This window comes from Anguilla rostrata, chromosome 1 (genome assembly GCF_018555375.3).
Source record: "Anguilla rostrata isolate EN2019 chromosome 1, ASM1855537v3, whole genome shotgun sequence".
Taxonomy (NCBI): Eukaryota; Metazoa; Chordata; class Actinopteri; order Anguilliformes; family Anguillidae; genus Anguilla; species Anguilla rostrata.
Window position 1 is genome coordinate 74,791,283 of NC_057933.1, and position 18,937 is coordinate 74,810,219.

The 18,937-nt window shown below is 47.0% G+C and overlaps 1 protein-coding gene across 1 annotated transcript in view; it reads right to left on the reverse strand.

Annotated features, from left to right (window-relative positions):
- Positions 1–500: 500 nt before the first annotated feature.
- Positions 501–18,937, reverse strand: part of stac (SH3 and cysteine rich domain) — a 42,368-nt gene continuing 23,931 nt past the window's right edge. The window contains exons 6-11 of the mRNA XM_064301157.1: positions 16,787–16,868; positions 14,879–14,946; positions 10,799–10,893; positions 8,257–8,308; positions 5,616–5,753; positions 501–1,833 (exon numbers count right to left, since the gene is read on the reverse strand). Of these exons, the coding sequence (XP_064157227.1) occupies positions 1,735–1,833; positions 5,616–5,753; positions 8,257–8,308; positions 10,799–10,893; positions 14,879–14,946; positions 16,787–16,868 (534 nt within the window). The 3' untranslated portion in view covers positions 501–1,734. The remainder of the gene's footprint in view (positions 1,834–5,615; positions 5,754–8,256; positions 8,309–10,798; positions 10,894–14,878; positions 14,947–16,786; positions 16,869–18,937) is intronic.

The following is an 18,937-nucleotide window of genomic DNA, read 5'->3' on the forward strand; positions in this document are numbered from 1 at the left end:
TAAGAACCAAGCAGGAAACTAGTCTCTGTCAAAAGACAAGACATTCAAAAAAAAAAAAAAAGCATTCTGCTAAACAGCACAGTCACCAGTTTCCTGTAACCTTCCTGTAACCTTGTGCTAATTACCACTTCTTGGTAATTTGTATTTGTCCTAATACTGTAGCTTATTCTTCTGCCTAGCTGGCTTTGCAGATGTTAGACCAGAATAGTGTTCATTGTTCTCGGCTAGAAATAGCTGCACAAAATAAGTAATTGTACCTTACTGAACCCGTGTTCAGCAGTTGTCTACGATCATGAAATGCACTTTTTTGTACGTCGCTTTGGATAAAAGCGTCTGCCAAATGAATGTAATGTAATGCTAATGAGTCTATTTCTGTGGAAACTGAAACAACAGTGCCCCCAAATGGTTCTTACTAGAAAGAATGAAAGCAGCAGCTTACACACAGAGCATTCAAAGTGCACATTTGCTTTTCTGGAAATAATTAAAAAATAGCAAGCAGATTGATTAATACTGTTTCTGTTTAATTCCTTGCGGACGTACAGCAACCTTTGACCTCTTGAATCCAAGCTAATGCAGAAAGCTTATGAGGACAGACACATTTACAGGAGACAGGCAAGAAGAGGGAGGAACAGTTTGATTTAAACAATACCATAAGCAATGCAAAACACATAGAGAGTCAGTGCAGGAGAGTGAAAACATTAACCAAGATGTTAATGACAAAAAACATTGATTTGATCGAATCATAAATGAAAGCATCCAGTCAATTCCTAGAACTGCTTCATATCTTGAAATCCTATGATAGTGGATGAAGCTGTATTTTGTTCGATTGTCATCAACACCGATTCTTGTCTGGACTGATATTGGCGTTTAGTCATTATTCCAGTGTGAATTTACAATTTGTTTTGGGATGTTTTAATTCCTTTTTTGCTGTTTTTTTAATCAAATATGAATTCATGAACCAGGAGGAAGTGAATTGGATGTTTAAAACTAAAGTTGAATGCGTGTTGAATCTCGTCCTGCTTACCTGTGTTTGTTACCTGGAGACCAACCGCTCAACAGAAATGAGCTCCTTGTATGTCATAGTAGTTTGTAGGGGTGCACCTGTATTCGAGTCATTCTCCTTAAAGATCTTTCTTTTTTTTTCATATAAATTTTCTTATTTTGCACAGAAACAAGCAGTGGACAGCCATTCCACTTAAATAAATATAAAACAAAATATATAAATATATATGGAGTATATATCTATAAAACACTGTGTACTTCCCTTATTTACTAATTAAAGATGCAATGCGTCCTGACTGCTCCTCCAATCACAAGGAGGATAAGGAGGAAGTCTGTCCCAATTTCGACAAATCCCCTTCAGCAGCCAGTCCACCGGAGTCCAACCACATCTGCAGACCTGGGACAGAACCACTCACTGTCCCTGGCAGGGTTGCCCAGCAGGGTTGTCCAGCAACCCTTGCTCTCTTTTTCTTTCTCTTTCTTTCTCTCCCTCTCTCTCTCTCTCTCTTTCTCTCTCTCTGTCAGTCTAATTTTTTTTATCTTACCCACTCTCTCTCCCTCCCTTTCTCCCTCTCTCCTTTTCTCTCTGTCTCATTTTCTCTTCTCTCTCTCGCTGTCCCTCTCTCTAATTCTGGACTGGATGCGGCAGTGGTTACTCTCTAGACTGTAGGTGAATGGTGAGCCCTGATTGGCTGAATGGCCAATGGCCTTATGGCCAGTGGTCACATGGTCTTAGATGTCCTCCAGGATGTCACAGGGCACGAAGCCTCTCTTCTTCCCACTGGCCACTCTGATGAAGTCGCCGCGCTCATCCTCACTGCTCACGCAGATCTGTGCAGAGACACACATTACACACATTACACAGCATATTACACACATTACATTGAACACTACACACATTACACAGCATATTACACACATTACGTAATGCATTACACACATTGCATAGAACATTACACACATTACATAGTGCATGACACACACAACATAGAACATAACATAGTACATAACATTAAGCACTGTACATTACACATGTTATGTAGTACATTACACACACTAGATTACACACATTACATAGTACATTACGCACACTACATTTCACACAGTTCATAGTACATTACACACATTACATAGTATAATGCACTCAGTACATTACACATATAACAATAGTGCAATGCACACAGCACATTACATTAAACACAACAACAAAGAAAAACAAGTCTGTGTGTGCATGTGTGTGTGCATGTATGTGCGTGTGTGTAAATGTACCTATGTATTTGTGTAGTCTGTATGGATGTGGTCCCTGTTCATCAGAATATGAGTTCTTGAGATCATTAAGTGGTTCTCAGAAAAGAAAACATCTCTGCATATGAGGCAGAGGAATTCTCTCTTTTCTCCTTTCCTCTCCTCTCCCCCTCTCTCCCTTCCTTTCTCTCTTCTCCTCCCCTCTCACTCTCTTCTCCCCCCTTTCTCCCACTCTCCTCTTCCTCACTTCTCGAGGTGCTGCACTGCATCATGGGTAAGAAATTAAATTCTTGCAAGCAGCTGCTTGGCATGCCACACGGCGATGCCATGGCAACAGGCACTGATTGGGTAGCTCGTTTTTTTAACAAACATTCCAGGAGGAGCACTTTGGACCCAGCTGGCTGCGCAACTCACAGCCACGGACTGGCCTCTAGAAAAGAACTCCAGAAAACATTACAGAAGCAGGTCTGAGATATCTGTATTCTAGAACAATGAGACTGTCATCTCTGAATTCCAGGACACAGGGATGAATTTGCCATCTCCTTATTATAATGACGATAATGGAAGCAATAACCTGAATGCACTTTGCTCCCAATGAAGACTCATTTTCATTTCATTTTAACTTGACAATTGAACCAGGCAGGTCTACTGAGAACTCTCTGAGAGCTGACACGGGGAACCTACAATGCAAATGACTGTGCAGCCAATCAGAGGTGGTCAGAGAGTAGAACAGTAGAAGGGTGTATGTTGAGAGAGTAAAAGACAATGTACAATCAAACATTTATCAAACAATAAGATCTAAGACAATACTAGAAAATGAAGCTTGCGTCATCATGCAATGTATAACCAGGAAAGAGTTTTATATCCGTAGGCCAAATTAAAAGACATAGTTTAAAAAAAAAAAAAAAAAAAAGACTTATATTCTCTTCCCCTTGCCCTTTGTCTCAAATATACACAAATAATCAGGAGAGTAATTCAGAGAGAACAGTTCAGCTGAGGGTAAAAACACAGAGTGGACCTCATTACGTCACACGACGGGGGAACTCTGTTTCTGTCTGCTTCTGTCACGAAACAGCAGCTACGCTACACTTCACCCAGATGGTGCTACTACTGCTGCACTGCTCTCTTTCAAGCCACACCACTCCGTTACCAAATAGAGAGCTGACAGACAGCCAGCATTTAAAAAAAAAAAAAAAAGACTTTCGCATTTCTAAAATTATTCCCATATTTCAAACCTCCCAGGTACTGCCAGGGGCGGGTTATCTTAAGCCGACGCACACACTGCAAGTCTCCACAAATCTGTCGCCATCCCGAAGAAGCTACTTTGTCATAAATAGACTCAAAGGAACACATTTGAGAATGACATTTATCCAGGGGCGATTCAAAATGAAAGGGAACAGGAGTGTTTTCAAAGCGCCAGACTTGGCCAAAAACCTTCCCACGAACAGCGAGCGCGAGCACAACATCAATACGCCACTAACTCTGAGTCAATTTAGGCCTAGAACCACAACACAAATCAGATTCAAATAGCCAACGTCCATATAAAACCACAAAGCCTGCTATGGCAATCCTGAAGTAATTACAAGCACACCTCATTGAATAACTAGAGCAGGGCTGCCCAACCCTGTTCCTGGAGATCTACCGTCCTGTAGGTTTACACTCCAACCCTCACAAAGCACACCTCATTCTACAGCTAGAGCAGGGCTGCCCAACCCTGTTCCTGGGGATCTACCGTCCTGTAGGTTTACACTCCAACCCTAACAAAGCGCACCTCACTAAACAGCCAGAGATCTTTGTTGAGCTGTTAAAATGAAAACCCAGAGGACGGCAGATCTCCAGGAACAGGGCTGGGGTACCACTGATCTAGGCCCTATTTTCCATACCCAAATCGAGCGTTACCAGGCAACATGCAATCTCCTAAATCTGGGCATACCCCCCCGTCCATTTTCACCATTTCTGAACACTTTCAGAAATGAAAGGAACAGTGGAGCTACATATTAATTCTTTTGAGAACATTTTTCACAAATGTACCCTGAGAGCACAATTATGTTCCATTTTGGGAACTAATAAGTACCTTTTACAAGCAAAAAAGGTACAAATGAATTATGTATTGCTAACTAGGTGTGCAATTTTATGTACCTATAGGGTGCCACTCCAGTGACAAGTGTTTGTACCTTTTTTAGGCACTTTTCATACCTTTCTTTTTCAGTGAGTGAATGGTTGCCGGTGATTGCAGTTTCTAGCTCTTCAATAAATTGTTCCACCAAAAGCTTAAAGTACACACGGCAGGCAAACCTGGCTCATTAATAAAAATCACAGGTCAGCGTCAGCCTATGCACAGCAGTTTTTTATTTTTTATTTTTATTTTTTGGAAAATGGTTTCAATCCTAATGGACCAATAAGCTTATGGTGCCACGCATTCATTCTTTCTTGTTTCTACACCAAATGACTAAATCCCTAGAGCTGAGGGGCAAAGTGGGGGGAGGGGTTCAGGCCTTTATTTTACAGATCAGTCATAAAGTGTAGTATAATGGGTCTTTTCACCTGAAGGGCATAGGTTCGATTCCCAGGGAGGACACTGCCGTTGTACCCTTGAGCAAGGTCCATTGCTTCACTATATATACCCAGCTGTATAAATGGATGCAATGTATCCATTTATATAATTGTCAGTTTGAGCATTATAGTTTTGTCGTTCAGGGTTTTGAACAAACTTTATTACGCGAGTTGCAAAATAGAACTAGATTAGAACTTTCAATGTGTGTTAGGCCTAGGCGAGAAAAAAGTTTTTTTGTTGTAACATAATACAAGTGTCTTGGATGACAAAAACATGCTGCAGTGAAAATATATTTTTTTTAAATATAATTTATTTTGAATTGAACGTCCCTTGGTACCTTGTAGTGCAGGTTTCAGCACAGTAGCATATATGGTTCTTTTGATTGAGACCAGAGAATTGTGTCCCCTACAGGGAGCAGAAAATGAATTGCTGGGTCTTAGGAGGATAACAAAATAAAAAGATGAGAAAAGGGGAGGTTTTCACATGATGCTGATGTTATGGATTATTATTTGTTTATCCCGGTTACTCAGGACCATAAAATGAGGTTGATATTCAGATTTTATGCCTGAAACAGCAGGAGGTGCAGCCCAGCTAGCACCTTCTGTGTGACCGAGCGCCCCCTGCTGGCCCTGCTGTGTAACTCACCTGGCCCCCCTCTGTTTGACTGAGCGCCCCCTGCTGGTCCGGGCGTGTAGTTCACCTGGCCCCCCTCTGTTTGACTGAGCGCCCCCTGCTGGTCCAAATGTGTAGCTCACCTGCCCCCCTCCCCTCTGTTTGACTGAGCGCCCCCTGCTGGTCCGGGCGCGTAGCTCACCTGGCCCTCTTTCACGCTGATCTGGCCCTGCTCCTTGCAGCCAATGAAGGTACGGTGGCAGCGGAGCACCCTGTCACCTGCGCGCACCTGCTGGGCGAAAGAGGCGGGGAAGAAGCCGATCCTGCCCTCGTTCACGCCCTGCAAAGATTGGGCAGAACAGAGCGCCAGTCATCCCTGCGTGCGATTCGATTGGTCAGTACATAAGGACACTACAGTCACGAGACATAGTGTAGTAGTTTTGGGTAGAGAGGAGCACTGGTCAGAATGTGACGTGATTGGTCAGAAAAGAGTGCCAGTCACTCCCATGTGTAATGTTGCAGCCAATTAGGATAAATTCAGTTTCATTTCCTTGTTCACTTCTTCACACACCTGTCCACCTCTCTGTTTCACCTGTTATCCTCTATGTACCTCTGTACACTTCTGCTCACAAATTTTCACCTCTCTCTGCACCTGTTACCCTTTCTCTATACCTGTTCATGTGCACCTACACCTGTTAATTTCTACCTCCACCTGTACTCATTTGTCTGCACATGTACTAATTTACCTGTACCTATACTATTTTAACTCCACCTGTACTAGTTTAGGTCCACCTGTACTAATTTACCTCCACCTGTACTAGTTGACCTGCAACTGTACTACTGTACTACTGAGTTTGCCAGGGCAGCTCTGTCTCTGTCTGAATGCCCTTGCGCGTTTTTCCCACCTGCAGCTGCTGTGTGTGTCCCAGGTCAAACGCTCAGGTCAGTGTGACTCTATGTCCCAGCATGCAGCTGTGACCCTGAGCAGTATCGGCCATAACCCGGCAACACGCTGCGGAAACACATCCATCACCTGACAGTCCTCCAAAGCTCCAATTTATCTGCCACATGCGCAGGCTCGCCCCTGCAATTACTGCACTAATATATATAATTCATCTACTCACATGTGTGTTTGTGTGTGTGTGTGTGTGTGTGAATACACATAGTTAGGCAGCTGGCCCATAGTAATTCACACAGCCTTTATATACACTGTTTCTGAAGCTCTCTGCAAAAAAAGGAGCCATTTCCTTCAGCATCACATGCAGCACGGCCTACCACACCACACCCTACCGAACCACGCCCTAACACACCACACCCTACCGCACCACACCCTACCGCACCACGCCCTAACACACCACACCCTACCGCACCATGCCCTAACACACCACACCCTACCGCACCAGGCCCTACCCCACGCCTAACCACACACCCTACCGCACCACGCCCTACACACCACACCTACCGCACCACGCCTAACACACCACACCCTACCGCCACCCACCACACCCTAACACACCAACACACCTACCGCACCACACCCTACACACCACCACCACACCTACCGCACCACGCCCAAACACACCACACCCACGCACCAGCCCAACACACCACGCCTACCACCACACCCTACCACACCACGCCCTAACCACCCACACCCTACCGCACCACGCCCTACACACACACACCTCCGCACCACGCCAACACACCACCACGACACACCACGCACCACTAACACACACCTACGCACCACGCCCTAACACACACACCCTACCGCCCACACCTACCACACCACGCCCTACACACCACACCCTACGCAGCCCTAACACCCACACCCTACCGCACCACGCCCTAACACAACCACCCACAACCCTACCGCACCACTCCGCACCTAACACACACACCCTGCACCCGCACCACAACCCTACCTGCACCACGCCCTAACACACCACACCCTACCGCACCACGCCCTAACACACACACCCTACGCACCACCCCTAACCACACCCACGCCCCTAACACACCACACCCTACCCACCTACGCACCACGCCTACACACAACCACCACACCACACCCTACCGCACCACGCCCTAACACACCACACCCTACCGCACCACGCCCTAACACACCACACCCTACCGCACCACGCCCTAACACACCACACCCTACTGCACCACGCCCTAACACACCACGCCCTACCGCACCAGGCTCTTCCTGAGCGAGAGGCCTAAAAGAGAGCGAGGCCGAACGTCCCGAGAGCCTGACTCAGCCACGCGGGCCTGAAACGCAACCCTGCCTGTCTACCTGTCCTTCTGACAGCACGAGAAGGTCAGCCACTTTGGGATAACCTTGTAATAACCATATAATAACATGGTAATAACAATATAATAACCCTGTAATAATCTCTGGATAAAAGCAGGATAAATGCTTCATCTCCTGAGTTCTGGGGCTGTGCTGCCTGGCTGGATAACGCTGGGATAACATTAAGATAACCTAACCTTAAAAGTACTTGATGGATATCACTGGCATAACAGGACTGTGACCAGTGCTTTTTTCTCTGTAGAGCTGACGCTCTGTTGCATTGTGGGAATAACAGTGGGATAACACAGTGACAACAACAAGATAAATGCTTTATGAATCCCTGCATAATACACTGCTGCATAATTTTGATAACACTGAGATAACATCAGGACAATGTTGGAATAACATTGGGATACATTTTGAATAACATTTGGGATTAACAAAAGTGGATTACAAGTGGATTAACAAATGAGATAACACTGGGGTGAAGTTGGGACGACGCTGGGATAACATTGAGACACTGTTAGGATAACGTTGGCCTTACCTTCCACCAGTCTTCACCGGAGCCGTCCAGCAGCAGGATTCTGTCTCCGGGTCTGAAAACGAAGCACAGAGAACGGCGGACATTTTACAGCATCCCTTGAATTTTTACATTTCGTCTCAACCTCAATCCAACGAGCCCCCGATCTGCGTTGTCCTGGATATAATTCTGAAATCTGCTGCAATCTTGGCGCAATGCACGAAATATAGTCTCAAGACTACAATATTTAATTATTCATATATATATATTTAAACCCAGAATTATGAATGATCTTTTTCCTATTTTATCATACTATAGCAGTGCTTTTTTATTGATGTAATTCTTTTGGGTCATTGCAATGTTGAATGTGACTCCATCGTTTGAGCAGTGATCCCACCAAACCCAAACCCCCTCAGGTGCTCGCATACTGATAACAAGGGTCCGTTTTTTAAAAATTATTTAAATGTATTATTTTTGTAATCCTTATTCTTTTTGAAAATCTTTCTTCTCATATTTCATCTGCATTCCCTTCTTGCTTTCGCATCTGAATGCTATGGGAGAAAAGGGCTTTTTAATTAAATGAAGTTCATTAAAACACTTATTATATTACGCAGTAAGACAGATTCCTTGCTGTCAAAGACCAAGGTGGCAGTTGCATTCAGCTAAGTGCGTTAATGCCTTTGCCTGTGTGGTCATTTATATTTTGCCCATTAATTGCATTTCAGCGTTTTCAGCTGGCATGCCATGGCTCTGTGGCGAAAACAGGTGCGTCGCCATTGGTGCGTTACAGCCCAGCGCGTCAGCAGCGACGTGTCAGCCGCCGGTGCGTCACCGCCAACGCCGTCAGGGAGTTATATCTCAGGCCTACGGGGGGAGAGGTGTCCACCAATCACAACAGTCGCTCGGCCCTCCGTTCACACGGTAATGGCGGTCTCTCTCTCTCTCTCTCTCTCTCTCTCTCTCCGACAGGTGAGCGAAGCGGCGACTCGTTTCCCGTCCAGCGTCTCGTTGCGGGACGTTCCGGACGGGACAGGTGTGCGCGTGCCCTCCTGACACACCTGGACGCGCCCCCTCCTCCGCCACGGGACGACAGGGCCACGCCCCGCGGCTCAGGAGATGGAACGCGTGCCGCTGCCCTGCTCCAGCTGTGGACAGGTACACTACCTGCGGCTGTGGCCAATTTCACCGAACCAGCGAAGGTTAAAAAAAAAAAGAGAAAAGGCTCCTGACATCCTGTGGGCGTGACAGGGAGTTTCCTGTGCCAGGTGACACTGACACAAGCTCAGGAGCATCAAACCCCCCCCCCCATCCCCCCCAAACCCCTCCCCAATAAGCCCCCCATAATGCTGTAAGCTTTGAGCGACTGGCCTTGGACACATACACAGAAATGTGAGGTCACAAAGAGGGAGTTGGGGGGAGGGGGGGATTGCAATGGAGGGAGGGGGGAGGGAGGGAGGGTGAGAGAGCGAGAAGAAGGAGAGAGAGAGAGGGAGGGACAGGGAAAAGAGACAGAGAGAGAGAGAGGGAGGGAGAGACTGAGGGAAGAGAGAGGGAAGAAGGCAAAGAGGGAAGGAGACAGAAAAACGTCGAGAGAGAGAGTGGGACAAAGAAAGGGAAGAAGGGAGGGAGAGAGGAAAAAGGGAGAAAGAGAGAAGGAGCAAGAGAAAAACAGAGAGAGAAACTGAAGGAGAGACGGGGGAAGGAGACAGAGGGAGGGAGAGAAAGAGAAACAGTAAGAGAGAGAGAAAAAGGGAGGGAGGGCAGGGGGGAGACACAGAGGGAGAGAGAATGACAGAGAGACAGAGAGAGGGGGGGAGGGGGGATGACAGGAGCATCTGAGGACAGCAGCAGGGGGTCACCCTGCCAGGTCTCTGGGGGCAGAGAGGGGTAGATCTCCCCCAAGTGCCCTGGGGGGGGGGGGCGTGGGGTGGTTAGGAGGGGGCTCCCTTTATAAATGCTCCTCCACCAAGGGGCATTCGAGGACAGAGCGACCACCGTTACCGCAGCGTTATCAAAATAATATTTCGATATTTATAGCCGTTTTCCTATTTTTTAACAAAACATCCAGTTACGTTATGAATGCCCCTAATCTGAAAAGCACAGAGGCACTAAAAGCAGCAATTAATGTGAAACCGGGCGTATTTCAGCATCCGTAAGTACCAGGAAACAGAAACGACTGACGCTGATGTTTTTTTTTTGTGTGTTTTTGAGAGCGAAGGTAGATCATTATTACTGAGCACGCTCAGAGGATGCACTGACCCGAATCGGCCTGGGCCGCTATACAGTGACTGAGCAATTATAGAAATAGAAAGAAAAACTGAAGAAAACCAACATGCTGCTCCATGTGTGTAATAAGCAATTGCGGGAGCTCAGTTTGTCACAGAGAAGCAGGCTTTCCCCCCCCCTTTTTTTGTAGACAGAGGTGTGCGCAAAGCGCTGGTGCATCATTCCACCGAGCCAGCTGATGATTGTCACCTCTCGGCCACCGTGGGGTAGCAGGGGAGTGGGGTAGTGGGGTAGCAGGGCAGTGGGGTAGCAGGATTTCTGACGGCCGTCTCTCACTGACCTTATCTCCAGTTCCTGGCTGTCCTGAGGGATGAAGTGGTGCAGGGCCACGTAGGTGTTCAGCTGCAGCACGTCCTTCCGCAGGTGACACCTCACCTGGAAACCAAGAAACTTCACCGGAAACACAGAACACTGCAGTTCGAGAACCACACAATACTGCAGCTCAGGAGAAACCACACACAAACTGGTCGGGACACCGGACCGTCAGTCGAGAGAAACCACAGAACACACTGCAGTCAGAAACCACAAACAATACTGGCAGCTCAGGAGAAACCACACGGAACACTGTCAGCTCGAGAGAAACCACAGAACACTGCCAGTTCAGGAGAAACCACACACAATACTGGCAGCACAGGAGAAACCACACACAATACTGGCAGCTCAGGAGAAACCACATGGAACACTGTCAGCTCGAGAGAAACCACACAACACTGTCAGCTCAGGAGAAACCACACACAATACTGGCAGCTCAGGAGAAACCACACACAATACTGTCAGCTCAGGGGAAACCACACGGAGCACTGCCAGCCCAAGAGAAACCACACGGAACACTGTCAGCCCGAGAGAAACCACACGGAACACTGTCAGCACGCAATCGCCCCTCCCACACCCTCCACCTGCTCGTCTACCTCCACACATTTCCAAAAGAAAAGGATCCGTCCCCAGCGGAAGGGCTGGAGCGCTGTATTCTAAAGAAACCACCGGTGAAATACGATGGACCAGACTTCCTTCATCTTCACTCCATTACCCAAATAAAAAAAAAATAAAAAAAAATTTTGTTCCCAGAGTTGAGTAATACCGCGTCGGAGGTGTCGTTGGGGCCTTCCTGGAAATTACCGCCAAAGAATGGCCTTCACAGGCAGGCTGCCGCCACGGCTGGGTTCAAGAGTTAAACAACGACAGCGGCTTGCGTCCGGTTTACAGCTTTCTGTTTACAGGACAAATACACACAGCGCGTGTTGGGCTGTGGGAAAGGGACGGCAGCAATGCGCTCGGACCTCCCACAACTGGGAGGAGAAAGAAAAATAAAGATAAACAGGATATACATTTGGTTTAAATAAATAGAAAATAAAATTCCTCCCCCCCGCCCCACCCCTCGACCTGACTGTGTGTGTATTAACTTGTGCAGAAAATACTTCTTATGGGAACATTAAATATGAGAATGCCTTCCCGCATTGTTTTAATTCTTCAATGCCAAGTAACCATTCCTTTCAGAACAAGTGGGGCTTTATTTTTAGCGAAATGGATCTAAAAAGCATACCTCGGTTCAGCAGAAGTTATAGTGTGACACGGAACTTAATGACAGGGGGAAAAGCACTAGTGACAAAGCAGAATAGAAAACAACCCCCCCACACACACACACACACACACACAAACATGCATGCACACACAAACACACACACACACACACAGACGCACGCACACAGACACACACACAAGCATACACACACACATGCAAGTGCAAGCGCAGATGCACACAAGCACAAAATCACGAAAGTGTTGCACTAAAGCAAGGCATGTAATAGCTGCTGTAATGTTAAAAAAATATAACTGGTACAAATTTGGCACAAAAACCTGGATATTTCCACGTCTGCAGCAGGACTGCAGGAATTATGGATAAATTACATCTTCGGGAGGTAACTATAAATTGATGAACAATGAATGTGAAACATGAACTGAGTTTCAACAAGCTCAGACAAGGCGCGGGCGGGGGGTGGGGCGGGGGGGGGGTGTGTGGGGAGGTGTTAATGCATTTTTATAACATCAATAAATCACAAAAGCCAGAGGACATGAATTGTCCTTTAGAAGGGAAGGGAAACACTATGTGTGGCGTGTCCTTTGTGCTCTGTCTTGTCTCGGTAGGACAGGGCCTATCTCCTGTGCGGGAGGGGGGCGGGGCTGTTTGGTTTATTACGGAGCAAAGACCCATCAGCCTGCCCAGCCCCACCCCAGCTGGTCCAGGCCGGCCCAGATAAGCATGAGAGCAACACGTTCTGTATTTCACCCCGGGGTTGCCGTGGCGATGATGCAAGCTCAAGCGGGAAAAAAAAAATGCCCTGCATTCGACGGACAATGAAAGTGTCGCATCGCTTCCTGAGCTGGGAGAGACAGATAGCAAAGCGACGCATTTCGGTCTGAGAGACGAGCGGCGCTTCTTGGTCGCGCCTCGTTTCCACGGCGAAGCCGTGATGAAAAGCGATCGCGCGCAAAACAGGGAGGTCAAACCCGTTTCGTTCCAGTCAACTCTGAAAATTTCAATTCATTTAAGCTTAAAAAAAAGAGAAGAATTTCAGTTAATTTCCAAACTTAACTGAAATGGCCTTAACCCAGTGATCTTCTAATCTCAAAAGAATCCAGGGTAACAAAATTAGCTGAGTGAGTTAACTGCGATAGCAGTCAACACAGAATGTTCTCACAATGTTGCTGCCGTGTCGTGGCGATGCTATAACACTGACTAAATATTCCAGGAACACTGTGAGCTGGGTAGGCTGCAACAGAGTGCTGTAAGTTCTGTAACAGCTGTGGCTGTCGGACCCAGCTTGACACCCCTGTGACATCACAGTGGACCTGCGTGCTGTCTGCACATCTGGGTCACTGGTCGATGCGGTGATGTCACTGTTGCTGACAAGCTAGAGGCCGGTATTCGATTGAAAACTCCGGGCAGGTCAGCTCTCTGTAAACCAAAAATCCTGCTCAGTACAGCAATTATTTATTTATTTTTAACCATTTTTACCTTTCCTGACCTCTGATCACAGTTATCTTTTGCAGTGACAACCTGGGGAATGAAAGTGGGCAGAGGATGCAATGGATTGATTGTTTTAGCCAATCAGATGCAGGGAATGATTAGGGGAGCTGGCTGTGGAGAGCAGACCACAGCAGGACAAATCTGAAGGGTTTTTGTGTCTTCAAATTTTTATTTGCATTTTCCTTTTTAGTGCTAAAGAGAAAGAATTCACCTACCAAACAAAATCCGACAGTCAAAAAATAAATACTGCTGGCCAGAGCCAGTCTGTTCCCTCCACTGGACGGAGAGAGCCAGTGATGGGGGGTGGGGGGTGGGGGGGCTGTGTACAAGGAGCTGAGGCTATGTGAGGAGTGGGGGGGGGGGTTTCTCTGTGGAGAGCCGCGGGGAGAGGGGGCAGGGGGGGCTCCATGGGAAATTTGGTGTGGGTTCAGTCTGGCCAGGTGCCAAAATCAGAACACTGGAGAGCCTGCCCCCCCGCACCCCCCATGTTCGGACTGGGGGGGCATTCGCTCCCAGGAAAAATATCCCACAGCCCCCCCGCCCCCCCTCCCAACTGTTCAGCCTGTGCCACAACACGTCTCCACTCAAGAGCAAACAAACAAACTGCGAGGGCCGGGAAGGATTTGGTCAGCCGCAGGAATGTGTTATTTCAGAGCAGGAGGCTGGCAGCGCTCGTCTGTGATAAAGTTTAAGAAAACTGATACAGCGACGTAATTAGTTGGGTCTTGGGTCAAACCGAGCTGAACAGCAGCAGGAGTTTCTCTGTTTTTCATTATATTTTTCCTATTTCTAGTACGAATTTCTCGTTAACGGCTGTTGCAATACACGCCATTGCTGTACCGTACGTCATAAAACGTTTAGGGTTTCATAAATTGACAAGAAGATGCCAAGGCTCTTCATGCAGGCAGCAACAGAGAGTTGTTATTTATGACCTCACAGAGGCTCATTTGTGACCTCATAAACCTTTTATTTGTGGCCCCACGAAGCACTGTGTAGAATCCTGGGGGAACTTTTTCTTTTTGACTGTTCCCTCATCTTCTGTTGGCATCCAGTAATTCTGCCCCCCTCTATAAACAAACCCTGACACTGCACAGTAGAGCCTGCTCTCCCTGGGGTGGCACTGATATTGCTCTGAACATTTATTTTCTCTCTCAAGGTGCACCCGCTCTTGAAGAAATTCCTGAAATATGACAGCATAATAAAGCGTGTTTTCTGAAACGCAGTGGGGCACCGTCCAGAGATGAGCAGGGGTTAGCCCGAGAGGGGATTTAGTGGGAAAGGGGCATAGCCAAAAAAAAAAAAGGGATTGACTGGAAAAGAAGGTTAAGTGCTTACCGGGGAGTCTTCAGGCTTTTGGTCTCCCATAGGGAAATGTTCGGTTCCATTTTCCAGAGGCAGAAATACTAGAAACAAACAAATACGCCATTAAGCCTTTGAAGAGTAGCAAGTTTTTTTTGGAATGTTTTTTTTTTTTTCAAAAACCTTTAAGTCAGTGTTCTAGAACTCCGCTGTTTTCAGTTGCCACCAGTGATTGTTACATCAGCATTAGAATGTTCAGCTAAGAACATTCTGATCACATATTGGTGATCCCATTTTATAGGGTTAAATGGAGCCACCGTTTTTGTAAATCCAAATTTGGTCACAGTCAACAACCTTGGAGGGGTGAATCTTTTGTCTTTCCTCCAACCTTAATTTAAATTCTTGACACATAAACGGCTGTCACGTATTTTTAATTAGATGCATTAAATGTCTAACGAAGAACGATGATAGAAACAGACATTCACATTACAATTAATGAATATTCCAAATTCAATCAAGGACTTTTAATCAATAAGATGAGCTTTCAGACAACTAATGCTTCCATTGTGCATAATGTGCTGTGGCAAAATGAGAGAAGTTGCATTTTTGTGCTGATTAGCTGACAAACTGACAGCTGAAATCAGTGAAGCGCTGCATGCTCGCAGGACAGAGATCTGGTCACTGAAAATAAATAAACCCTTTTATGGACAAAGCAAATGTTCATGAGCCAAACCTGAACTGTGGTAAAAATCCATTTCTGAACAAAATGAAGCTTATTAGCACAGCTTCATCGACCTTAATTAAGGAAGAGACAGAACATTAACCAGCATGCACTTGGGCGATCCAGGACCAGGGTTGGGAACCGCAACATCAAAGGGGCTGTATATTTTCAATAAAGAAAAATATTTATTACACACTGTATATAAAAAAAAGAAAATATTTTAATTGGACGCACTCCACAAAAAAAAAATTCCTTTAATTCATTTTTCTTTAGCCTTCAAACGTATCTCTGAAACAACAAACATCAGCGCAGGGCAGCTACAGCAGGCTGGCGTTTGTTTTCCTGAAGGCCAAAGACGAAAAAAAGATAAGGCGAGCGTTATAAACGCTTCCCGTGCTTCCTGTTAAGGCTCCGTTTTCGTTTTACTGGCTCGTGGCGGCGGGGAGCGCGGCGTTATCTGTCCCGACCCTGCGCTCGCTGTAAAGCGGCGTTTCATTCGCTCCCGTGATGAGGCTCCGATCTCCGGGGCCTGATACCGCCATCGCTCGAGCGGCCCCCTGCCGTCAGCGGCGACCGGCGGTAAGAGCTCCGGGGCGGACGCGGGTTTTCGCTGTTCCCCCCCCGCGATGTTCCCGCCTCCTTATCGTCAGGCCCCCCTCCAGATGAGATGGGCCTCTCAGGCTGAAGGACCCCCCCCCCCCCCCCGGAACAATCTGAGAGGATCTGACATTAATGCGTCGCTCTCTCTCTCTCTCTCTCTCTCAAAAAAAAAAACCCTCTCACAAGAGCTCTTACCCTGCAACACGGGCTACAGGAAAATGAGAATCTGAGCTTAGAAATTATGTAAATAAACCAAAGGTTGCGTGCGGCGGTTTATATAAAATGACTGATATTTTATTTTCTATATTTTATATATTCATTACTTGGCTCCACGCTGGAATCTTGCAGACGTGAAGGGCACTCAGGCGTTCGTCTGTGAGGCTGGAGTGACAACGTCAGTATTTCAGATTTGCCATCTTGAGAGAAGAGAGGAAAAAAGCAGGAGCAAAAATTGCTGTTGTGAAGCGTCGCTACGACAACCTTGCTTTGTAAAAAAGGTCTCGATGCAAAATAAAGGTTGACTGACTGATTGATTGATGGCTTGGTTGATTGGTTTACAGACTGATTGATTGATTGATTGATTGACTGATGACAGAGTGTTGTACAGAGCTGGAGTTGCTCACCGTTGTCGCTGTGCTTCCTGGTCAGCTCCGCCCTGCTGCCGTGGGCCACGCCCTCCTCCGGAACTTCTGCCAAATCGCTGGTCTGAAAGGAGAGGAACGGACCAATCAGATGCTCTGTTGTACGAGTGATGGTTGAATGGCGCAATTCAGTGAGCAGTTATGTCCTAAAATCTGTGCAGGCATACACACTGGATGTGTGCAAGGTGGTTGTCAAGGTTTCAGACAACTGACCACACCCACCTAAATCCAATGTTCACAAACAAGATTTATTTTTTTGGATTTTTTGTATCATCGTCAGCTTGCCACAGGTACCGCCTCAATCAGAGATGCACGGCACCAGACACATTCCTGGACAAGAGAGTGTGTTGTTTGCTAGTTTTTTGTCCCAACAAATTATTCTGGCTTAAATCTGTTTGCACCAGCGCCGGTTCTCTCCAATACTGGATCACTGTCATTCGCGCTTTCACCAAGGACACGTGTCCAGGATGTAGATGAAGCTCATGACCTCATCAGGTGAAATAATCGGCTGGGATTTGTAGTCCTGACCGCCCTCCTGGGCAGTGAAAGGGCATATACCTCCACAGCAGCTCTGCTTCTGTAGAGCTCTTCTCTCTCTCTCTCTCTCTCTCTCTCTCTCGGAGATTTCTTAAAGCTTAAATATTTTAAATCGAGTCCTTAATGAACTCCTCCGCGCAAGGCCATCTATTTCTAAAGTGTCAACTTCATCCCACAGAAGAAATAAATAAATAAAGAAGGAAAGAAAGTAAGAGGAAAGAAACAGGACTGAGCCAGAACGCTGTCCAGATGATGGACTTCAGAACGGTGATTATTTTACCGATAGCGTTAAGACTCCCGACTCCCAGCAGCCGGCCTGACGATGGCCAAAGCTCAGTAGATGTTTGTTTCCCCGCGTTCATTTCCCTGGAAGAGGCCGAGTTTAAACAGTAGAAGATACGGGAGATAAAACAAACCTGGCTTTTCATTTTCCACCAGTGATTAAGAGCCACCAGAGAAGCCAGTTGCAGTTGCTTTTTAATTAATGGGAGACCTCTGGACAGGAGTATGTCTCCATACTCGCAGACCTCTTGCCCCCCCCCCCCTCCCCCCCCCTTCTGTCAGACTGCCTTTATTGGTAATATTTACTCTGCCTGAGTGACATCGAGTGCCGGCCGTCTCTCCGTACGGAGGCAGCCAGCGGAGCGCTCGGCCCGTTCAGCTCCGGTTCACCTCGTCCTCCGGCCACCGTTCGGGATTTATTCATTAATACGCGAAAAAGGCATCTCTCTCTCTCTCTCTCTCTCGCTCTCTCTCTCTCTCTCTCTCTCCCTCTCTCTCTCTCTCTCTCTCTCTCTCTCTCTCTCTTCCCTCTCTCTCTCTCTCTCCTCTCTCTCTCTCTCTCCCCTCCCTCTCCTCTCTCTCCTCCCCTCTCTCTCCTCTCTCTCCTCCTCTCTCTCTCTCTCTCTCTCTCTCTCTCTCTCTCCTCTCTCTCTCTCCTCTCTCTCTCTCTCTCTCTCTCTGTGTGCGCTTCAGACAGGGCTTCACGTGTTTGTGTGCACCGCCTGCTTCGTTAGATAAAGCCTTCACCTGGTGTTGAGGCCAAAACGTCGCCCCCCCACCCCCCACCCTTCACCAGCCACAGTAGTTAAGACAGCTATTTTTTTTTAAAAGATGAGACCCCATAACAGCACAAATCACTCAACCAGCAAGTAGGTCATTAATTATTTCACAAGATATTTATTTCAATTAATTTCTGATTTATTTATCGTGTGTTATCTTTACAGCGGTAGGACTGCTACCCATAAAATATATTTTTAATGAGAGAGAGAGAGAGAACGTCTATTCTGGAATATATTCACAATTAATAGACAATAAATTCTGCGGAACACAAACATGGCGACGCATGGCGGTGAAAGCCAGGCGGAAGATTCCGGGGCGCTCTTGCTCTCGCCCACGCCCCTCCTGACCATGTCAGGACGCCGAGCTCCGGCAGGGCCACTAAATCCGGCCACACATCGCTCACGGGCCGCACGGCACCCTGGGATACTCGGCTCGGATTAATTAACGCCGGCAGACCTGCAGCCAAATTGATGAATAAGCGCTTATGAGATCCATCACCGCACCCGGGGGCGGGGGGGGGGGCGGTGACTAATC